At 45.9% G+C, this 21,184-nt stretch overlaps 1 protein-coding gene across 1 annotated transcript in view; it reads left to right on the top strand.

The window, feature by feature from the left end:
* The window catches only part of TEX47 (testis expressed 47), a 937,506-nt gene that overhangs the window by 813,970 nt on the left and 102,352 nt on the right, over window positions 1–21,184 (top strand). The window contains exon 6 of the mRNA XM_069647358.1: window positions 14,722–14,881. Within this exon, the coding sequence (XP_069503459.1) occupies window positions 14,722–14,881 (160 nt within the window). The remainder of the gene's footprint in view (window positions 1–14,721; window positions 14,882–21,184) is intronic.

Here is a 21,184-nt window from a genome sequence, read left to right on the forward strand (position 1 = left end):
AAATACCTGTATCCATTACACACCTGAATCATATCAACATAATCGATATGTAGGTGCTGGAATGGTCCATTAGGTCTGGGAATGATTCATCTGACTACTTTTAATGTGTGCCCAGAGGTGAATTGCTGACAAATTATGCAGTTGACCATAAAAAATGCAACATGCTCTGCTAAATTCGACGTGAACCAGTCTTATGCGAGCGTTGCAGCAAGATTTTCTTTTGACATGTGTAAGGGGTAGTGGAGCTGTTCTAATGCTACCTTTAGAAGGGTGACAGGCATTACTGGTTTACCAGTGCTGTCTTGCCTCCACAATCCGTCAGAGGGGTTTAAGGAACACCTTCAACGCTTCCATACATTTTTCTCCTCCTGGGGTGCCTCCCCTTGGAGCTCCATTAACTGAGTCTGCCCCATATTGCTATAGGCTTCTGGTGTGGCTCGCGCTACCATCATTCGTTCATGGGTACGTGCCACCCCCACGTCCATGATTGTTTCATTCTTGGATGCCATGCGCTTGGCTTCCGTGTCCCCTTGGTGTGAGCGGCACATTTCACGACCGCTATGCACACTGGGAGCTGCAGTGCTTTTATCAGCCTATCCAGTAAGGCTGCATGTTGCACTGGCGTGCCGTCTGCTCGGAGGTAACCCCTCCTATTCCATCATGCTAAGCCTGCGTGCACGGTGGAAGTCACATAGGCGGAATCACTGTACACCGTCACTTCCTGATCCGCATGATTTTCGATGGCGAGTATCAGTGCCACCAGTTCTGCAGCTTGGGCAGAGTGGTGAGAGGGTATTCACGAGTACCTGAAACCCTCCATTCGCCTGGTTTCACCACGGCTATGCCTGTACACCTTTGTCCGTCTTCTTGGTCAATTCTAGAAGACCCGTCAATGAAGACGGCCTCCCCACTTGGCAGGGCCTTTTCCTTTACCCTTGGGATTTCATCGTAGAATTCTTCATAGTTTGCACAGTCATGGACTGGTTCACCCTCGGTTACTGGTTCTATTATGAACGTTGCAGGGTTCACCGTTTTACATTGAACTATTTTGATCGATGGATTAGAGATGATCATCTCATAGGCGGATGCTCTCTGTGATGTTAATGTGCCTTTTGGCTTCTCCAATATGGCGAACAGTGAGTGCTCGACATACAATGTCATGGAGCACCCCATCACAATGGAAGACGCCTTCTCGATGGCAAATGTGGCGGCGGCGGACAGATTTTGTTTGCATGGGAAGTGGCCCCTCATAACCGGGTCCAACCTCCTGTTGTAATACGCTAGAGGTTTGCACCCCAGCGATGTTCATTGAGCAAGTACTGCCGTCATAAAATTGCCATCGGTATGTGAGAACAGATAGAATTCTTCTGCATAATTAGGGATCCCGAGAACTGGGGCCTTACAAATTGCTCCCTTGAGTTCTGAAAAACCCTTTTCCATTGCCTCAGTCCACTCGATTTCTTCCTTTGTCGCTTGGGCCTTCTTCAGGGCCTGAAGCAAGGGCTTGGTGTACGAGCTGTAGTCAAAGACCCAAGCTCGGACATAATTGCACAGGCCTAAAACGCTTTGCATTTGCTTGATCGTGGGTGGCTTGGTCGTGTTCATGATGGCTTCAGCCCTTTCTGGGGTTATCTTTTTCCCTTCATGAGAGATTAGTTGCCCTATGTACAGCATTTCCTGCTGACAGTATTGTAACTTTTCTTTATCAACTTTGTACCCCTTCTCAGCTAGTATCGTTAGTAGCTGGACAGAGTCACTCCTGCATTGCTCCTCAGTGGTGCTGCAGATCAGAATGTCATCTACAAACTGCAAAACAACACTGTCTACCGCAATATTGCTTAGGTCCATTTGCAGAACTCTGTTAAAAATGGATGGGGACTCACAATACCCCTGTGGCAGCCTCATGCTTTCCAGGCGCATTTGCCTAAACGTAAACGATGTCAAGTCTTGTGAGTCACGGTGCAACGGAATTGAGAAAAATGCATTTTTCAAATCGATCATGTGAAATATTTTGCCTCAGTGGGTATGTTACACAAAATTGTAGACAGGTTAGGGACTAGAGGGAACTCTGCTTCGACAATGTCGTTTAATGCCCTTAAATCCTGGATTAAACGCCAAGACCCGCCCTTCGATTTCTCGACGGGATAGATCACTGTGTTACAGGATGATTCTGACGTCACTAGGATGCCCTGTTCCATCATGGCGGAAATTGTCTTTGCGATCCCCTCATCCGCTTCTCTGGACATGGGATATTGTCGCGCTCTTGGTAGGATCGCTCGTGGCTTTAGTTTGATTTTCACTTCTCCCCCCCCCCTTCAGGAGTCCTACATCATAAGGCCCTGTTGTCCATACTGCGACAGGCACCTGGGCCATGTCCTCCTCAAAGTATTCTGGACGTACCATCGCCAGCATCATCCTCTGTGGCACTTCTCGTTTGATCATTTTGACCCAGAATATGAGACTTACTTCCACTCTTGTCTCTTCTAAGTCAGGGTGTTATTCGAACAGATCATCACCCGTGACGTCAGTCACTCGATAACCTTCTTCAATGGCGATAATAGCGCACCATTGCCTTCCTTCATCATCATATCCTTCTACCAGGACCACCTTCCCCTTTACTGCGGCAGATTGTATTTCCAAGGGAAATATTTGTCCCTCTTCCTCATGCATGGGTATTCTTGGTCTAAATAGAAATTCATCAGGGGTTCTCATAGGTTTGTCTGCGAGGCCTGGCAATCCCGCCATAAGCACTCGTACGCCATATGCGAAAACTTCTGGCTCCAGCGGTATAGCTCTCATGGCTGCACGTCCAGCGTATGCTCTGATCATTTCACACACATTAGAATAGTGCATTCCTGGTGTGGAGAACACTATACCATCCTCAATAAACGAGATTGTCATATTCAACTTTGTCATCAAATCTCGACCCATGATGTTTACTGGGGACTGACGTGAGTACAATAAGGGCACATTCATTTCACGCTCTCCCACTGAGACTGGGAGTGTGTCTGTAAAGGGAACTCTGCTATGAGCTCCAGTGAAACTCTGAGTATCTATAGCCTCGCCAGACAAGGAAAACTTGCCTTCTCGTATGCACAAATGCATTGCAATCGTGTCAACTAAGAAGGAATATTCTTTACCCAGGGTTCCCTATTGGGGTGTGGTGTCACCGATAGGATAGAGCACATCAGAGTTTCCCGTGAGCTGTCCTATTTTATGTATAGGTTCGGCCCACTGTAAGTTTGTGGAATAACCCCATTCCCGGGGTTGGTTCCTCCTCCATTGTTCATTCCTTGTGGCACCAGCGGCGGTGCCTGTTGGGGCTGCCCCTGTTGCAAGTTCCCCATGTTTGAGGGTTGAAACTCTTGTTGTGCACCTTGCTGCAAGCTTGCTGCCTGCTGCTGCACTATGTGGCCCTGCGCACTGCCTTGTTGCGGGGCGGCAGGCTGATTCACCATACCTGCTCCCATTCCTTGGTCATTTTGCCACATGCCTTGGTTTCTGCACATGCGCGCCACATGTCCTGTCATTCTGCACAGCCAGCATACTGGCGGTGGTCGGACCATCTGCCCATCCGGCATGGCTTGACCGCTCATCTGTCCATTCTGAAATCCGCCTTGGTTATTTTGAAACCTCCCTGATTACCATGGAAACCTCCGTGGCCACCTTGTCACCCTCTTCCTCTAAATCCTCTACCCCTTGGGTAATATCCCGTATTCGCTTGGATATTTACTTGCTGCGTGCTGGGCTAGTCAACATGGCTCCCTCGAGAGTATACTTCGAGAGCTTCTTTTGTACCAGCTTCGCTTCTTCCCCCTTACGGGTTGCTTCCTTTTTTCGGTTCTTTTCTTGTAACAATCTGCAGTAGTGTGCAATTGTCAACTGAATTTCGGCCCACGGATTGGCTTCGATCCCTACCAATTTCTTGAGCTGTTTTTTCACCGGTTCAGGCAACTCTTGACACAGTATGTGGTAGAAGACAGGGATAGACTTTGACCAAGACTCAAGCATTTCGAGCACCCACGCGCCTTGAGAATTTTGTATATAATCAGCGGATCCTCTGACTCTTTCATTTTCCGAGTCATCATAGCTCCCATGTCCGATTTGTCTGGGTACAGCATTCACAGCGCTTTCCACACTGCTGCTCTATAATTATTAAACGGTGCTCCGTCATGGGTAGTGTTAGTTATCGTTACCCCTGGATACCCAGCCCGTTTCCACACATCGTCAGCCCTTTCACCAAGTATGGCGATCAGGAGGCCCTTGATGTCCCCTATAGCTAAGGTGACTCCCCCGGTCATCTTTTCTAACTCGTGTATCCATTTCCCAGCCCCCGATGTCAGCATTGGAAGCTTATTTTTTAAGTTTTCTCGGTCCATGTGTGGCCATGGAATGTATTGTGGCCTCACTCCCCCTTTTTCTAGAAGCGGGAATTGAAAGGCACAATCTTTCTTTTCTTTTCCCCCACTCCTCCCGTCTACTGGCGGGGCAGTATTACCACCTTGCCGTCTACCCGGCAATGCCCTTAATCTGCCTGTATAGGTGGATGCTGCCTCCCCCCATTGATCGCGGTGTGTTCCCTCACGTTTGCCATGTGCCTTGGTAGGCTTCGATGTCCTAGGTTCAGATTCACTGGCGTCGGACCATCGTACCCCTTGGCCTCGAGGGAGTGGCTTTTCACATTGCCTCCCTTCCTCCTGTGCTTTGTCCTCCATATCCCCACCGGAGTCAGACTCTGAAAATTCTCAGTTTACACAATTTCTTGCATCATCTTCGTTCTGTCTAATTTCTAATCTATCTAGGGACAGTCCCCTACTCCCACTACTTCGAGTAACATCCTCAGTGTCATATAGCCGAGTGCTCTCTATGCGCTCATCTTCCCTTCCCCCTTGGTAGGCTACTTCTAGTCCCATCTCATCATATATTTCGTCAATCGTTTCCCTGATGCTTCTGGTATCGAAGTCATTGTCAATATGTATCCTGCTTGTACCTGTTATCGCATCACTTGCAGGAAAGAATTCTTCTATGTCTTCCCATTCTACTGTATGATTGGGTTTAACGACTACCCGCTCCAAATACTCACGATCTTTCGTTCCAATTCCTCATCTATCTCCTTTTGCTTTTTCGCTTCTTCTCTAGCCTTATCTACTTCTCTCTTCTCTCATTCATTCATTTCTACGTTCCTTTGCCCTTCTACTCTCCTCGTCTTCCCGCTTATTCACCTTCCTTTCGTGCACTCTCCTTTCTTCCTCCAACTTTAACATGTTCAGCCTTTATTTTTCATAGGCTGCATACTGTGGGCTACTGAGCGGTATTCCTTGCTCTTCGCGATATAGTTGTTCTCGCCTTAATCTATCCTTCTTTCTCGTCCTTTTGTCCTTTGCTTCTTTCTCCTTTCTTTTCTCTTCATCGTGCCTTCCTCTCGTCCGCACATCATCACTTCCCTTTCCGTCTAGCTTCAATAGTATCTGTCCTCCCATCCATTCGTCTTTAGCGAATGCTGTGTCATCACTTCCTTTCCGCTTCTTCCCATCTCTCTCTTTATCGAGAGGTGCACTAGCCTGTGCCTGATTCTTACTACTATCGCTGCGCCTCTCCTTGTCCCTCGGGACTGTGGAGGCCGAATTAATTTCCTGCTCCTGTTCTTTAGTTTCGTCACTACCACATGTAGGTGAGTCATATGCGGGGTTACTGTACCCTGTGGCTGCTTTGAGTTCTCGTAACGGGTATACACCCTCTGATTTGCTTCCCTCACTGACTGGCTCTGGTGGGGCTGGTGGCACGGTAGGCGTCTCACCCCCCTCCGTACATACATTTAATATCCAGTCTGCAGGTGGTTCTTCTTCCATCGTTTGCTCAAACATCTTCCAAAGTTCGAGAACAGCAAGGCGTTTCTCAAGCTTCTTGCCAGTATATGTGGCATGTAGGAAGGTTGTCATGTGCTGTAAAACATCCTTAGACAAGTACCCATTCTGGGGCCAAGGCATAAACATCTTATTGGCAGTACCCTTAACCCACTCCTGGCTATATTTCTTCAATTTTATTGCATGCTTGGGCAGTTGCTTGCACAAGTGCGCAAGTGGGGTAACCTCTTCCATTTTTTAACTTCGACACCAACAATATTTACACAATCTTTTAATCTTCCCACTAGTGTGAGCGAGCAGCAAAACCGCAAGCTCCAATCCACTTCTTCCCGGCAAAATTTATACCATCAATTAACTCAAAAGAAACCATCAATTCACTGGCGATTCCCTCTTCGTTACAGAATCGCGTAAGGCCAAAATGCATTTCACTCAATCACCAATACAATTGTTGTACATTTAACATGCAGAAAGACACATATGACGGACACTTGACAGACTAGACAGACACCAGCTGGTCATACATGTACCTGCCTTCTAATTAAAACCCCACCTTGGGATTTGAACGAACCCCGTTAATTCCGTCTTTAAACGTAATCGTAGCCTAAATTGTCTCCCCTCTGTGGGCTCTGGGGTCATGTTCCTTCTGACCACTCTTTAAAGCACAGGAACAAGGCGAAATCTCGTTTTTCTCTCGCGTGTCCCCCCTGGTATTCTTTTACGTTTTAGCTCAGGTGCCCCCCTGGTATTCTCTTACGTTTTAGCTCAGGTGCCCTCTCTGGTATTCTTTTTCGTTTTAGCTCAGGTGCCCCCCTGGTATTCCTCTTTATATATATTTTTCTTTTTATACGCGAGCCATTAACCCTTTAAATATATACCGTCTACTCTACCTCTAGCTATTTGCCAAGGTAACGAGTTTCGTTGTTTCACTCACTGATTGCCTCTTTTCCTCTCTGGAACTTCAGGATCACCGCCCCTTCCTCTTCCCGCTTTTAACGTTTTCGTCCGATCCGCTGCCCGTGGGAATGAGAAGGGTTATGCTTGGAAAGGCGGGTTCCTTCAGACCCACTGCAGATTTTTTTGAAATTCTTTACTCTATTATTGTCCATGGAGAGCTTCTCGGCCTACTCAGCCGCAATGGCGAAAGGACTTGTGATATAACCGAAGGCCCAGAGTTACTTTGTGCCGTCGGTCTAAGGGTGTTTTATAACTATATTAATCGATTATCAATAATCGATGGCCGAAACCATCCTCACGCTACCAAGTATTCACGAGGAGAGGAAATTACTGACGGGCCCATTGGTCAGTACTCAACCCCCGAGAACTTGTAATACTGGATACCTGCACCATTTGAGGACAGGGTGCAGGATTCACATACTCCAGCACATCTCAAAAATCAGGACTCAGTAAATTAGCAAAGGTAAGTCCGTTTAATGATACATACATCAGCATATGGAAATCAGCAGCATTGCAAACACCTGTCTCGCTCCGACTTCCCCGAACTTTAGTCCAACAGCCATTTTTATAGGCTAAACTCGTCATCATTGACGTCTAATTCTACCAAAAATCATCACGCAATGTAATTGGTTGGGAAAGGTAACTTAAGTATAGGTGTTATAGCTGTTTATGACAATAGAGCATGCGGATTGGTTAACTCTTATCTGGTGGGCGTCTGCGCACATCCCTCTACATCACACGTGATGGACGTCACTATAAGTACGACGCCTTATTGGTTACAGTGTCTATAGGACCATAGATTACATGGTCCTTTGTGATTGGGCAAGTTACACACCTAACCATAAATCTCCACTTTAATTAGCAGCATGCAGGATGGACACCCAGGTGCCTATTGTCCCAAGATTCACCCTGCCTCCCTTCCATCAATCAGTGGTTTTAGGGCGATGTGTCAATTAGTTGGCTAAGGAAGGCCTCAAAACTGTAGTCTCTTATCAGGAAAAGTTATGGCACCCCTTGGATCTGGGTGATATCAGACGGTGGTACATCTTCGCGCCTGCTTGGTCACGTGTTGGTTCACCGTGAATCTGCTTCAGTTTCCAGCTTTTTGTGTATTTAATTCTCCATGTAGCTCCATCGCCTGCCCGGTCCTCCTATTATTGACCTTCACAGGGCAGGCTGGTATGCTCTGAAGTTTCGATTCTCCTTAGCTGAAGCACGCCTCCCTCTCTTAGGTTGACCTCGATTTCCCAGGCCTGAGCTGTCCTTTGTTGAGTTTCGATTCCGCTCTTTCCCCTGGCTTGGGCTTGGATATGAAATCCGACCAGTTGGGCCTTGGCCGCCTGTGAGTACTTCTGCTTTTACAAAATGGAGTCGCACGTGTACATTGTGCCTTATTGAGGTAGATATATGGTTGGCGCTTGCCGCTCTATCTTCTACTAAGCATTGCAAGCAGTATAGATTTCTTAGCATCTTGTGTTTCAAGCCTATTTACACACGTTTACCAGGTTCGATTCTTTCATGTTGGTTCTTTCGCTATGACGTTTCTTACGATTTAACATTGTGTTGTCCTTCGTGTCTCTTGCACCTGTTTTCGTGGATACACGTGTTCGCGTGTTGCTTTTTCTCATGCGTTAGTCTGTCCAGGCCCTCTTCTCATCATCGCTTGCCTTCCATTAGGGCTCTTTGTTTCTGCTCATGGACAGTCTGTAAATACTCATCATTTCATATTAGCGGCTGATATGGTTGTCTGATTGGGTACCGTGCTGCCCAGGGCAGTCTGCTTATTGGCATTTCAACAGGTACTGATCTTCTAATGTACACAGGGCAGAGGCCCAATGCGGCTCTCTGTTGGTTCAGTTGCTCCTCATACGTCACATACCATGGCGAGTATTTTACTGGCAATTCGCAATGGGGGCAGGGGTGCAGGCCATATCTGGGACCTCCTCTACAGAAGGGTCTCTTCAGTGGAAAGGAGTGTTTCACCTTCTCACAAAAGTAAAAAAGAAGGCGGATATACCTAATTTGAAATCTGGGGATCACAAAAAACGGCATCCTGAAGAAAACACCACCTCCAGAGGTAAGGAGGCGTTTTTCAAAAAACTCAGGGGGGGCAATCGTCAACGGACAAACCGTCTACGAGCGGTCATGGTAATAGAGGTCCATCGATGGCCAAGCCGTCGACGAAACCCATAGCTTCCACGACGACGACACTTCAAACCTCGTCAACGACGACCAAATCCTCGTCATCTAAATCAGCTTCCAGGAAGCACTTGTCGATCAAGGAGTCCCACCATTCATCCACGATTCTCTCGTCCACAAAGAGTCTGTCAATGCATAAACACAATCAACCGTCATCCACAAAGACACCGTCGATGAGGTCATCGTCGTCCACAAAGCCACCGTTGACGAAGTTGTCATCGTCCACGAAACCACCATCAACGAAGCCCATTTCGGCGACGTCGATGACAAAATCAACTCCCACGGAGAAATGAAACCCTAAAACAGACACCGCAGACACCACTGTTACACCATCCAATGAAAGGACAGTACTCCCTTTATTGGATGAACCGATAGGAGCACAACTTTATCCGTTGGGAGACATGACAGAACTCCCGGACATCATTCTGCAGGAGGTGTTTTTAGACACAGAATTTGTTGGTGGGCAACCTTGCCTCACCCCCAAGGAACATAGTCCTCCCTGGTAACCAACTGTGGAGGAACCTGTCGATCCTTACGATCCAGTCATCATAGAATCGATGCAAAGAATCATCGAAGATTTCAACAGACGTCAAGCGGAAAAGAATAAGGCATCCATACCTAAAGAGGTAACACCGCCTCAGAGCATTTCACCTCGACATACCACTCCTAGACAGTCTCCTTCCAGGAGCAGACCACATAAAAGGACACATTCACCTGAGCCTCCTCGCAGATCCAGGAGCAGAACACTCAGTGCTTCACCTACAAGGGTCCCATCTCCAAGATTATCACCCAGGCCAAGATCACTGGTTCGAGGCTGGCAAGAGGATCCTTTCCGAGAATTCTCTGACCCTGAAGAAGGGGAGATCACTCATTAACCTGACACTCAGAGTGAATGGGATGATTACATAGTTGAAAAAAACCTATAAAAAAAGACTCTCCAGGAGATTCTTCACCACCAGACGATTTGGCATCTTTCCACAACATTATTGGGAAAGCTGCAGACTTGTTCAAGCTTCAAGTCACAGCTGAAGAGAAAAAGTCTGTGTTTTATGAGCACAGGGATAAACGCAGAAGGACTGACACAACCATTCCTCTTCTTGATACCATATGGGAATCAGGGTCAAAGATATTGGCTACACCTTTATCTAGCCCCGCTCTGGTTTCAAGACCAGAAAAGAAATACAAAGCTCTGGACACAGTGCCGCTTTGTCTAAGGGGACACACCAAACCAAATTCTGTCATCACGGTGGCAGCAAGGAAAAAGTTGGCCAATCCTGCATCGCCCTTATCAGCACCTCCTGACAAGGAGGGACGTAAGTTAGAAGCCATGGGCAGGAAGGTATCTTCGTCAGCCTCTCTCACCATCAGAGCGGGCGAAGCACTAGCCATGACAGCGCGTTCTGACCGCAAACTATGGTTGTGTATGTCTAAACTAGCCAGACATTTACCAACAGATCTTCAGGAAGAAGCCAGATCAATCATAGCAGACGGGGAAGCTACCTCAGATCATATGATTGACGCAGCAGTGGGTGTGGCGGAATCAGGTTTCAGACAAATGGCTCACGGAACGGTACTGAGGAGACAGGCCTGGATGAAGGCTACAAATTTCAGACCGGAAGTCCAAGCTCAAATTGTAGACATTCCCTTTGATGGGCAAGATTTATTTGACAAAAAATATCGATGACCACCGCAAAGGGATTAAGACGGACATGCACACGGCTCGAGCCATCAGTTCCCTTAAAGATAAGGACAAAGACTGCAGATCCTTTCATTCCTTTCGAGGCTCATCCTCCAAATTCAGAGGTTTTAATCATCCTTCCTATGGCCAGAAAAAGCAGGGAAACACTTACCAGGACAACAGACCGCCAATCCTCTAACAGGTATTCCCAGAGGGGGAGATGTGGTTCTACCCAGTGCAAGTCCCACGGTAAGCAAAATTGACAAATCTTACCTTTTCCCTCAACGTCACATCCCTGTGGGGGAAGAGTAAGCCAATTTCTCCATCGTTGGCAGTCAATAACATCGGACAAGTGGGTGTTACAGGTGATCCGAAAGGGTCACACTATAGAATTTCTAGATCAACCTCCTTCCCTTGCTCCCACACATCACAAGGTACATCTTTTAAGACATGTCTTGTCCGAGATTCGAAAACTGCTCCTAAAAGCAGCCATCAAACCAGTCCAAGACCAACAGCAGGGAAGAGATTTTTACTCCCGTTTCTTCCTGATCAAGAAGAAAAACCGTCAATGGAGACCTATTCTGGATCTAAGAGTGCTCAACAAGTTCATCAAGCACATCAAATTCAAGATTATATCCCTGCAAAGTGTCTTACCTTGGCTAAACCAACACGACTTCCTGACCACTCTAGATTTGGAAGACGCCTACTTCCACATCCCCATTCTTCCGGGCCACAGGCAGTTCCTCAGGTTTGCATTAGGGGAGTTAGACTTCCAATTCCATGTTCTCCCGTTTGGCCTAAAATCAGCTCCAAGAGGTTTTTACCAAATGCCGTGCACCGGTGGCTGCAAGACTCAGAAGGATAGGAACAGAAGTCTTCCCATATTTGGACGACTGGCTGATAAGGGCAGGCTCATACAAACTCGCACGCTTGGCAGTCTCGAGAACAATAAAACTCTTAAAAGGGTTAGGTTTCTCCATCAACGAAACAAAATCCTGCCTAGTGCCCAGCAAAACAGTTCTCTTCCTGGATGCGGACGTCGACATCTGCATCCCCAGGGTAAGACTCTCTGTGGACAGAATAACAGCTTTTCTACATTTGACCTCATGGTTCCTAAACATAACGGCAACCACGGTACACTCTTACAAATCTCTCCTGGGTATGATGTCCTTGTGTATATTCCTCATACCAAATTGCAGGCTTCACATGAGACCGATCCAGGAGGCCCTGGACCACCAATGGAAACAAGCACATGGATCGTGGGAGGATACAGTCCAATTACAGTAGACATTACTCAAAGCACTTCGATGGTGCAACTCGCCTCAGAACCTGTCACAGGGAATGCCCTTTCAGGCACCAACATCTACCCTTCTCGTCAGGACAGATGCATCTCTGTCCAGCTGGGGGGCCCATCTAGAGGACCTTCAAACCAAGGGTACTTGGTCCGCTCAAGAATCTCATCTGCACATCAATGTCTTAGAACTCAGGGCAATACGATGGGCACTGAAAGCCTTCCTTCCGGTATTAGCCGGCCAGGTGGTTACCATCCAGACAGACAACATGACCTCCATGCATTACACAAACAAACAAGGAGGTACCAAGTCAGAAATCCTGTCACAAAAAGCTCATCTCCTATGGGCATGGGCACTGCGCCACAGAGTACAAATCAAAGTGGAACATCTCCCCGGATTGGACAACGTCTTAGCGGACACACTAAGCAGAGAGTTCACGACTTCTCACGAGTGGGAACTGGACGAGAAAGAAGTCCAACGAATATTTTCCAAATGGGGTCATCCACAGGTCGACCTATTTGCCACCAAAGCCAACAAGAAATGCCACAAATTTGCCTTCAGGTACCCAGAACATTGGTCAGTAGGAGATGTGTTCTCGGTGGATTGGACAGGGAAATTCCTTTTTGCCTTTCCCCCATCCCTCTCATATCCAGAGTGCTAGGCAGACTGAAAGAACAGAATTGTTCAATGATCCCGATATCTCTGGATCGGGCCCGGCAGATCTGGCACTCAACTCTACAACACCTCTCCCCTTGGCCCCCGATTCACCTCAAAGCTCATCAGGAGCTTTTGACGCAGCAGAACCGCAAGGTCCTCCACCACAACCCAGCAAGCCTATCTCTCAAGGCCTGGTTCCCGAGCAGCAAAAATTAATGAATCTGCACTTACCTGTAGATTGCTGGGCGATTATCAAGGCATCTAGAGCTCCTGCAACCCGAATGACCTATACCCGAAAATTGACTTGTTTATCTAAGTGGTGCGAAACAGCCGCCGTGGTGAACCCTCTCACAGCATCGGTCGAGCAAGTGCTACCATACTAACTGCACTTGGCCAATGCAGGATTATCTATATCCTCTATCAAGGTTCATCTATCAGCCATAGCAGCATATACAACAAGCCCTGATAAACAATCTTCCTAAAAGGGCTGATGCGTACTTTCCCACCTACGCCTACATAGGTGCCATCCTGGAGCCTAAACACAGTACTGACAGCTCTAATGGAACCACCTTACAAGCCTATTCATAGATGTGACATGAAATCCTTATTGTGGAAAACCGCATTCTTGATAGCCATCACATCTGCCAGGAGGATCAGTGAGTTATAAGCTTTATCATCAGAACCTCCTTTCACTTTGTTCCACAAAGACCGAATCATTCGAACACATCTGAAATTCCTTCCTAAAGTTTTGTCGGAGATGCCTCTCACAGAGCGCATTGTCCTCCCTACTTTCTTCCAGAATCACACATCTGAGGCAGAAAGATCTCTATGCTCTTTAGATGTGGTGAGAGTCCTAAACATTTACCTACAAAGAACTAAGGAGTTTCGCTCCTCCAACAGATTGTTCATTGCTTTCTCTGGACGCACTAAAGGACAGCATATTTCAAAACAAAGCCTGGCACGTTGAGTCTCTCTATGTATCACCCACTGTCATCAAACCAAAGGCGACCCCCTCATCAGACCTCCTTCGGCGCACTCCACCAGAGGGAGAGCAGTTTCAGTGGCTTTTCACACATGGGTAGCTTTGAAGGACATTTGCAGAGCCGCTACCTGGAGCACTCTGCATACGTTCACCAAGCACTACTGCCTGAAAGAAGATACCAACAAAGAATCTGCAGTTGGCCAGGCAGTGCTCCTTCATCCCTTTGCATAAGGTAGGATCAGCCTTCCTCCCGCCTTTCCCTGGGTATGTAACCTTGGTGTTGCTGTATGGCAAAGGTTTGCAGACATTTTTTCTTTCTGCGTATTGATGTATACATGATGTGGGCATGTTTGTAACTGCATGGTATTCTATTCAAGCATCTGAATCTATGAAAGATCCAATGGTGAAGAAGTCTTAGTTACTTAACTGTAACTGTTTTCTCCAGCATTGCTATCTTTCATAGATTCACATGTGCCCACCCGCCTCCCCTTGAGGCTGCTCCTACGCTCAACATCCATCATACTGTAGTCTCTACTGTTCAAAGTCTGAAGATGGCTGCCTGGGGCGGAGCTTTAGCCCTGCCACCTCATTGGTTGGGGCCATATAGGACCAAAGTGAGGTGGAGGAACTACACGATGATTGGCTCATAGATCATAATGGGCAATCTACAGTCATATTTCTATGGAAATAATGTATGCACGTAAACATGTTTAATAATTATTTCAATCACCGAGGATTTCCGGTCTGACGACGGGGAATATTCAAGCATGTGAATCTATGAAAGATACCAATGCTAGAGAAATACAGTTACAGGTAAGTAACTAAGACTTTTCATGGTTTTTCTTTTCCTGAAATTTTACATCTGCATTCCACCAGATCCAAGGCAGTACCTCTAGTTTTCAAATGGCAAATGTACATTGTAGAGACTTGCAGGGCGACTGCGTGGACAAATCCCCATGTGTTTTACAGGCACTATTCCCTTTATGTTTCTTCTCGACAGGATGCTTCTTTTGGACAGGAGGTTTTGCATAACCTTCTAGCAACAAACTAAGAGTACCTTTATCGCCGTGAAGGTAACATTTCATTTTTTCATAGATTGGCAGCAAAGGTCCAGGGGAAAATCTCCATGATGTTGCACCCCAGCTTTTGATCCGAGAGGCAATCATTATGCATTTGTGTGCTTCCAAAGCATGGCTCACCCCAGAACAGTTCCTGGAGCATTACACCAAGCCAATACAGATCTCCATGGCATCAGGTACGTACCAGATGAGTCTTGTTGGTGTTGAATATTACATTATATGACACATTGGGCCTGATCACGAGTTGGGCGGTAGCCCTTAAATGTGGCAGTAACAGTAATACTGCTGCATTTAAGGGCTGGTCTGATCGCGAGTTGAGCGCTAAACGGTCTGTGTCATCTCCAGCTTTTTCCTGATGGTAAAAATCCCATTTAGCGCCCTGTTTTCGGCGCAATTACCGCCAGCTGTATTAGCGCGCAGCCTTTGCACCGAAAATGCGCCATTGGTTCCAATGGACCCAAAGGAGAATGAGGATTTACTGTTAATGTACAACCTGTGATCCAGTGCTAATAGTGCCAGACCAGTTGGCGCTAACGCTATTACAGTTGGGTGGTATTACCACTTGCTACCGCCCAACTCATGATGAGGCCCATTGCCTGCAGTTCTGACCTTTAGATTCATGCATAGCTACACCCAAGATAATACGGGTACAATGAAATCAACTATGAATCTCCCTTTTATTATCATATCAATTTTGAAAGGTGTATTTGAAAAATTAGAGAGAACAGATGTCAGTAAAGAAGTTTCTTACCAAACAGAAGCAATGTGTGATGGATACTCTTAACATTTGCAGATTCTTGATCTTAAAAATATAGCCAGGCTGGTGTTCTGAAATGTCCAATGCCCAAGATACCATGAGAAGCAGCACCAAATAGAGACAAATGTGCAGCCCAGCATCTTCACAAATGATGGTTACAGGACCAATGGACTCATTATGGCAACCTGGGTGTGCATCTGCACTTACTCAAACTCTCTCCCACCCACAATCGAACAATGGCAAACGATTGTATGTAATGCCAAAAAGGGAAGAATTTGAGTTGAAGAATCTGAAGGAGAAATAGATTACCCAGGAGAATAGTGTTCAGTAAGATACTTTGCATATACTTTCTCCCGCAGATTGTTCTTCTTACAAAATCTCCCCTAACACTTGATAATAAGTGGATGTTGAATCCTTTAGATAGCCAGGCTGTTAAAAAGATTATGAAATACTGATTGGCCCACTCTAGCTCCGAGCTGGACATCAGAGCCAAAGCACTAATGAAGGTGCATGCAATCTGCGTCTCTGTAGATGTTTGGCCTACAGCTCTTTTGATAAATTACAATGAACTATGCTGGCTAAGCTGATGGGAGTTGTATGGAGAGCCAAAGGATGCAGACCCTTGCACTCATGGCCGTTTCAGTCATACTGCCACCCTGCAGGTCCCTCTTAGCACTTCTTGTAGAATAATAGTAGTGTCCCTGTAACATTGCTTGGAAGGATCAATCAATCCTTCAGTCACTGTGTACAGGAGGGCGGAGCATCCTCTGATGGGCCCATAGGTCAGAACTCACCCTCTATTACCTGTAAGACAAGATAGCTGTACCTTGAGGAGGTTAGGGTGCAGGATTCCCTTACTCCGACACACTTCAATAAGGACAACTCAATAGTTTGGCAAAGGGAAGTCTGTTTAATGACAAGTACAAGAAACAGGGAAACAAATGGTAATCATCAATGATGCAATCGCCTGTTTCGCTTCAACTCCCAACTCCTTCATGCTGACAATAACTTTTATAGCAAATTCACGTCATCATTGACGTGTAAAACTCATAAGTTTGACCTGCAATTCTATTGGTTGGAAAAGGTAACTTAAGTATAGGTGCTATGTCTATATACGATAACCGTGTGTGCGGATTGGATAACTCTTATCGGGCGGGCGTCTATGCCCATCCCACTTCATCACTCATGATAGACGTCACTACAACTACAACGTCTTATTGGTTCTACAAACTATAGGATCCTAGATTATTTGGTCCATTGTGATTGAGTGGGTTACACCCCTAGGCATACATCTCCACTTTAATTAGCAGCATGCAGAATGGACACCCAGATTCGGAGTGCCCCAAGATTCACCCTGCCTCCCTTCCATCAATCAGTACCTCTAGGGCTATGTGTCAATTAGTTGGTTGAGGATGGCCTCGAAACTGTAGCTTCTTATCAGGAAAAGTTATGGTATCCTCGGGTTCTGCGTGACATCAGACGTTGGTACCTCTTTGCCCTTGGCTAGTCACGTGTCTGTTCACCGTGAATCCTCTTCATGTTCCTTCTTTTTGTATATTTGATTCTTTGTTCAGCCTAGCCACCTGCATGGGGCCTCTTTATCTCAACCTTCTCTGGCTGGCAGTCATGCTCTGAAGTTTTGATTCTTCATGGTTGCCGCTCTCCTCCCTTCCTGGAGTTACCCTCGAATTCCCAAGCATGAGCTACTTCTTGCTGAGTTTCGATTCCGCTTTTCCCTCCTGGCTTTAGCTGGAATATGAATCTCGGCCTTGATGGCCCCTTGCAGCCTGGGCTTAGTTCTGCTTCACAAAATGGAGTTGCATTTGTATAGCATGCTTCATTGAGGTAGATATATAATTGGTGCATGCCGCTCTAAGCTTCTACTAAGCATTGCAAGCAGTACCGTTTACTGAGCTTCTTGCGTTTCGAGCCTATTTACATGCATTCATTCAATTGCACAATTCGATCCTGGATACGTTCTTTGTGCTGCAACGTGGTATCTTCTTATACGTCTGTCACATCATTATTCGTTACAGTTCGTCCTTGCGTACCTTCTTTTGCTCGTCATTTTATGGTTATCTGTATGTCACGTCTGGGCTCTCATTTCGTCACCAATTGCCTTGCATTAAGGCTCTGTGGGTCTCTTCAGGGACAGTCTGTAAGTAATCTTCGTTTCGTGTCAGCTGCTGGTATGGTTGTCTCAGTGGATACCTTGCAGCCCACGGTTGTCTGGTTATTGGCACTCCAATAGGCATACATTTCCTTCTGATGGGTACTGGACAGGGCACCACCGTGGCTCTCTGTTGGTTCATTTGCTCCTTATAAGTCACATATCTTGGCGAGTATGCTTCTGGCATCTCGACATGGGTGGCTGAAGTGCAGGCCATATTTTGGACCTCCTCTACACACCCCCCTCTGGTCGGTTTATCGACCACCTTTTCTTCCTCCTTTAGTTTATTCTTACTTGGTTCTTCTCTGTCCAATTCTTCGTCTTCTGGGTTTGAACATGATGGTGTGAAAGTGTGCATCTTTGGAGTCCATATTTTCATCACGCCTTTCAAACTTTGTTGTTTTTACGTGTTCGTCTTTGTTTCCCTTCATACCTTCTTCGTTTTCTGGGGTATGCAAACTTTGTTCCTTCTGGCGCAAATTCGCTGACCTTCACAAAGTTTGTTATTTCTTCACCTGTTAGATCTATGGGCTTCCATCCTGGTTCGACATCGATCATGATTTTCATCCCAATGGCTTTCTTCGCGGTTTTCTGGCATTGTGTTACGTTTATCTTGATAACACAAAATCCTAATAGTATCATTACTAACAGGGCTCCCAGAATTTTGAATATGTCTGCCATCCATTGTGGGACCCATAGAAACAGTGTTCCAAATCAGCTGTCGTCATCCACTTTGTCAGTTTCCTTGATCATCTGATTCTGCAGATCTGCCAGCATACTTATGGCTTCTGTTAAAGTTCCATTTTCTTCATCATGTGAAGGTATAAACGTGCAAAATGATTCTCCGATTTTTGTGCAAACACCTCCATCCATTGCTGTAATTATGTAAGACACATAACCGGTCTGGAGGGTCATCAATCGGATTGCTCTCAGTTCTTCTTTGATTGCATTGAATCCTTTTATGGTAGTGTTAATGGTCTGCAATAACTCCCATCTGGTTATCTGCAACCATTTAGCATTCACTCCTATTTGGATGTGTGGCAAGAGCATTGTTGCGAATACTGTTGAGGTGAGGCTAAACAGCCTGTGCTCGTATGGGATTGCATGAAATGCTTCTTCTGATTTGGCAGAAAGGTAATTCTCTCTCCTTATTTGGGATACCAGTTCCACAGACCTCCTTTTCCTCAGGTGAGCATCTGCTTTCGGGAAACTGTCGATATTCAGGTCACTCTTCGGGATCACTAGTGCAGGAACGTGGACGTTCACTATTGTGCATATGCTTCCCCAGTTTTTCGGCAACCTTATGTATGCTTTGGATCCACACGCCCAGTAATGATCCATAATTACTGCGGTTCTGTGAGTCATACCTGGTGCTTCAAAAATCCGTCTGCATCTCTGATTCTCTCCCATCTTCCTTGTGCCATTATTCCTAAAGCATCATTTCGGGCTTTCCAGTGGCACTATTTGCAGGGGTCCCCCTCTATCTTCGACCCATGTTAGTAACTTCACCAATTTTGGCCATAGGGGTTTGCACAGTTTTTGAGAGTTTTCTATTGCTTCCTTGTAGGCTCCAAGGACCATCCAGGCTCAGCATATCACTACTCCTGCTGCCCATCCATCTGGGGAAAGCACTGTTCCCCAAATCTGCATCTGGCCTCTATTTCTCCATATTTGCGCTTCTTTTGGAGTTTTCCCTTGGACGTTCAGTCTTGGGTTTATCTCCCATCTTGTTCCTGCTCCTTGTGCTTCTGGCTTTGCATACCTAATCACGTGATTCCTGGTGTGTGCTCTTTTTCGTGTCTTAATGTCTTGGATATAGTCGTCTTCATCAGGGTATGCTGCTTCTGTTGCCCATATCAGTAAGGCATCTCTCCCCATTAATTGTCCTCTGGTGTTGCACATTGCTTCATGTGACAAACAGTGTGCTGTCGGGACATCAATTTCTACAGCCACGAAGATCTTGGACTTTCCCATGCTGTACGGTAGGAGTGCGCAGACGTAGCATTCTCCTTCAGCTTTTCTTCTTCCGACCTCTTCCATGTGTTGGTACCAAATGTTATTTCCTAGATGTGCTGTGCTGTCTAGGTAATCGTTTAGTTCATTGTTGTCTTCATGTGGGTTTCTCTTGATTCTTAATGTCTTTTTGTAGTTAGCTATAACTACGTCTCTAAATGCGTCTATGTGACTTTTTCTTGCTGGAGGATTCTCAGGCATGCTTGTTGGAGGAGCAGGCTTCATTACCTGTATAGCTGTGGTAGGGGAAGGTTTTGTGTGTCTCTTCTTCTCCGCTTGCATTCTCCCGTAGGGCTCCTTTAACCACCATCTGTGTATCGTCTGTCCTACGTGTGGCCTCATCGTGGGCCTGGTGCTCGTAGGAACTGATGTGCTTGCTGCGATAGTCACTGTGGTTCTATTTTTCAGTTCCTCATGTAGTTTCTTTGCTTTAGTTAGAAATGGGAACAAATGGTCGATCAGTATTTGTGTTTTGCAGTGAATTCTTTTGTAGCAGTCTCTGCCTTCTTGAGTGTTTTGGTTATATCTCTTTCATTTGGGCTTTTGCTTGCTTCCTCTTGGTCACTTCCACTATTTTCTGGAACTGGTTGTTCGGTAGGCAGTCTTGTACTTTCTGTTGCCATCATTCGAGGTTCTGTAGCCATTGACACTTGCGCTTGCTCATGTGCATTTAGTGTGTGGGTGTGTGTGGTTGTCAGTGCTATATATTCATTCATTCCGTGCTGACCCTGTCTCCAGCTTTTCTCTTCATTCGTTACCTCAAATGTGTATGAATCACTGCTAATTACATTTAACTTTAGTTTGTTTACTTTATCGTCAGATTTTCTAGGAACCGGAATGACTATGTAGGGTCTGGGTGCTTTTGTGGGATTCGTACGTACATTATCTGGTGGGTGCACTGAAATTGGAGTGCTTCGTGCACCAATAAAGAATGTAGTTCTGATTGTTAATGACAGAAAAACAATAATAATAACTATACATATGCACATTATCGTTCGATAAGTCAATTTGCAGCATTTTCTTCCAGGGAATTGGGGGTGCCCCTCTGCTTGTGGGAGGACTAGGTTACTGTTCTGGGCCCCCATTTCAATCATATCAATAGTTAAAGTTCTATAAAGATCTCTTCTTTTCATTTACTCCATTATGGTCTTTCAGGAGGTCTTGGACGTAAAGTGTCTTGTGCTTCGTAAGAGTCCCCCCTCTCGAGGGTGACGATTGTCTCTGGTTGCGGGATGTAATTCCCTTGCTAGACTATGGAAAAAGATTAGACTAGCCTCTTTGGTGTGTCACACTTATTGAGCATATTCAAAATAGTTCAATTCCCAATCCACCCCCTGAATTTGCCTTAGTCCGGAAGACATGCTGGAATCTTGTTTAAATGCGACAAAGATGGAAAAAATTGGAAACAATAGAAAAAAATGGAAAAAAATGGTAAAAAATTGAAAAACTGGAAAAATTGAAAACATGAAAACTGGAAAAAATGGTATTGTTCAAAATCAAATCAAAATGGGAGTCATATAACCATAAAAATGAAAAAAT

Source organism: Ambystoma mexicanum, chromosome 2q (assembly GCF_040938575.1).
Source record: "Ambystoma mexicanum isolate Mex_15411 chromosome 2q, UKY_AmexF1_1, whole genome shotgun sequence".
Lineage (NCBI taxonomy): Eukaryota > Metazoa > Chordata > Amphibia > Caudata > Ambystomatidae > Ambystoma > Ambystoma mexicanum.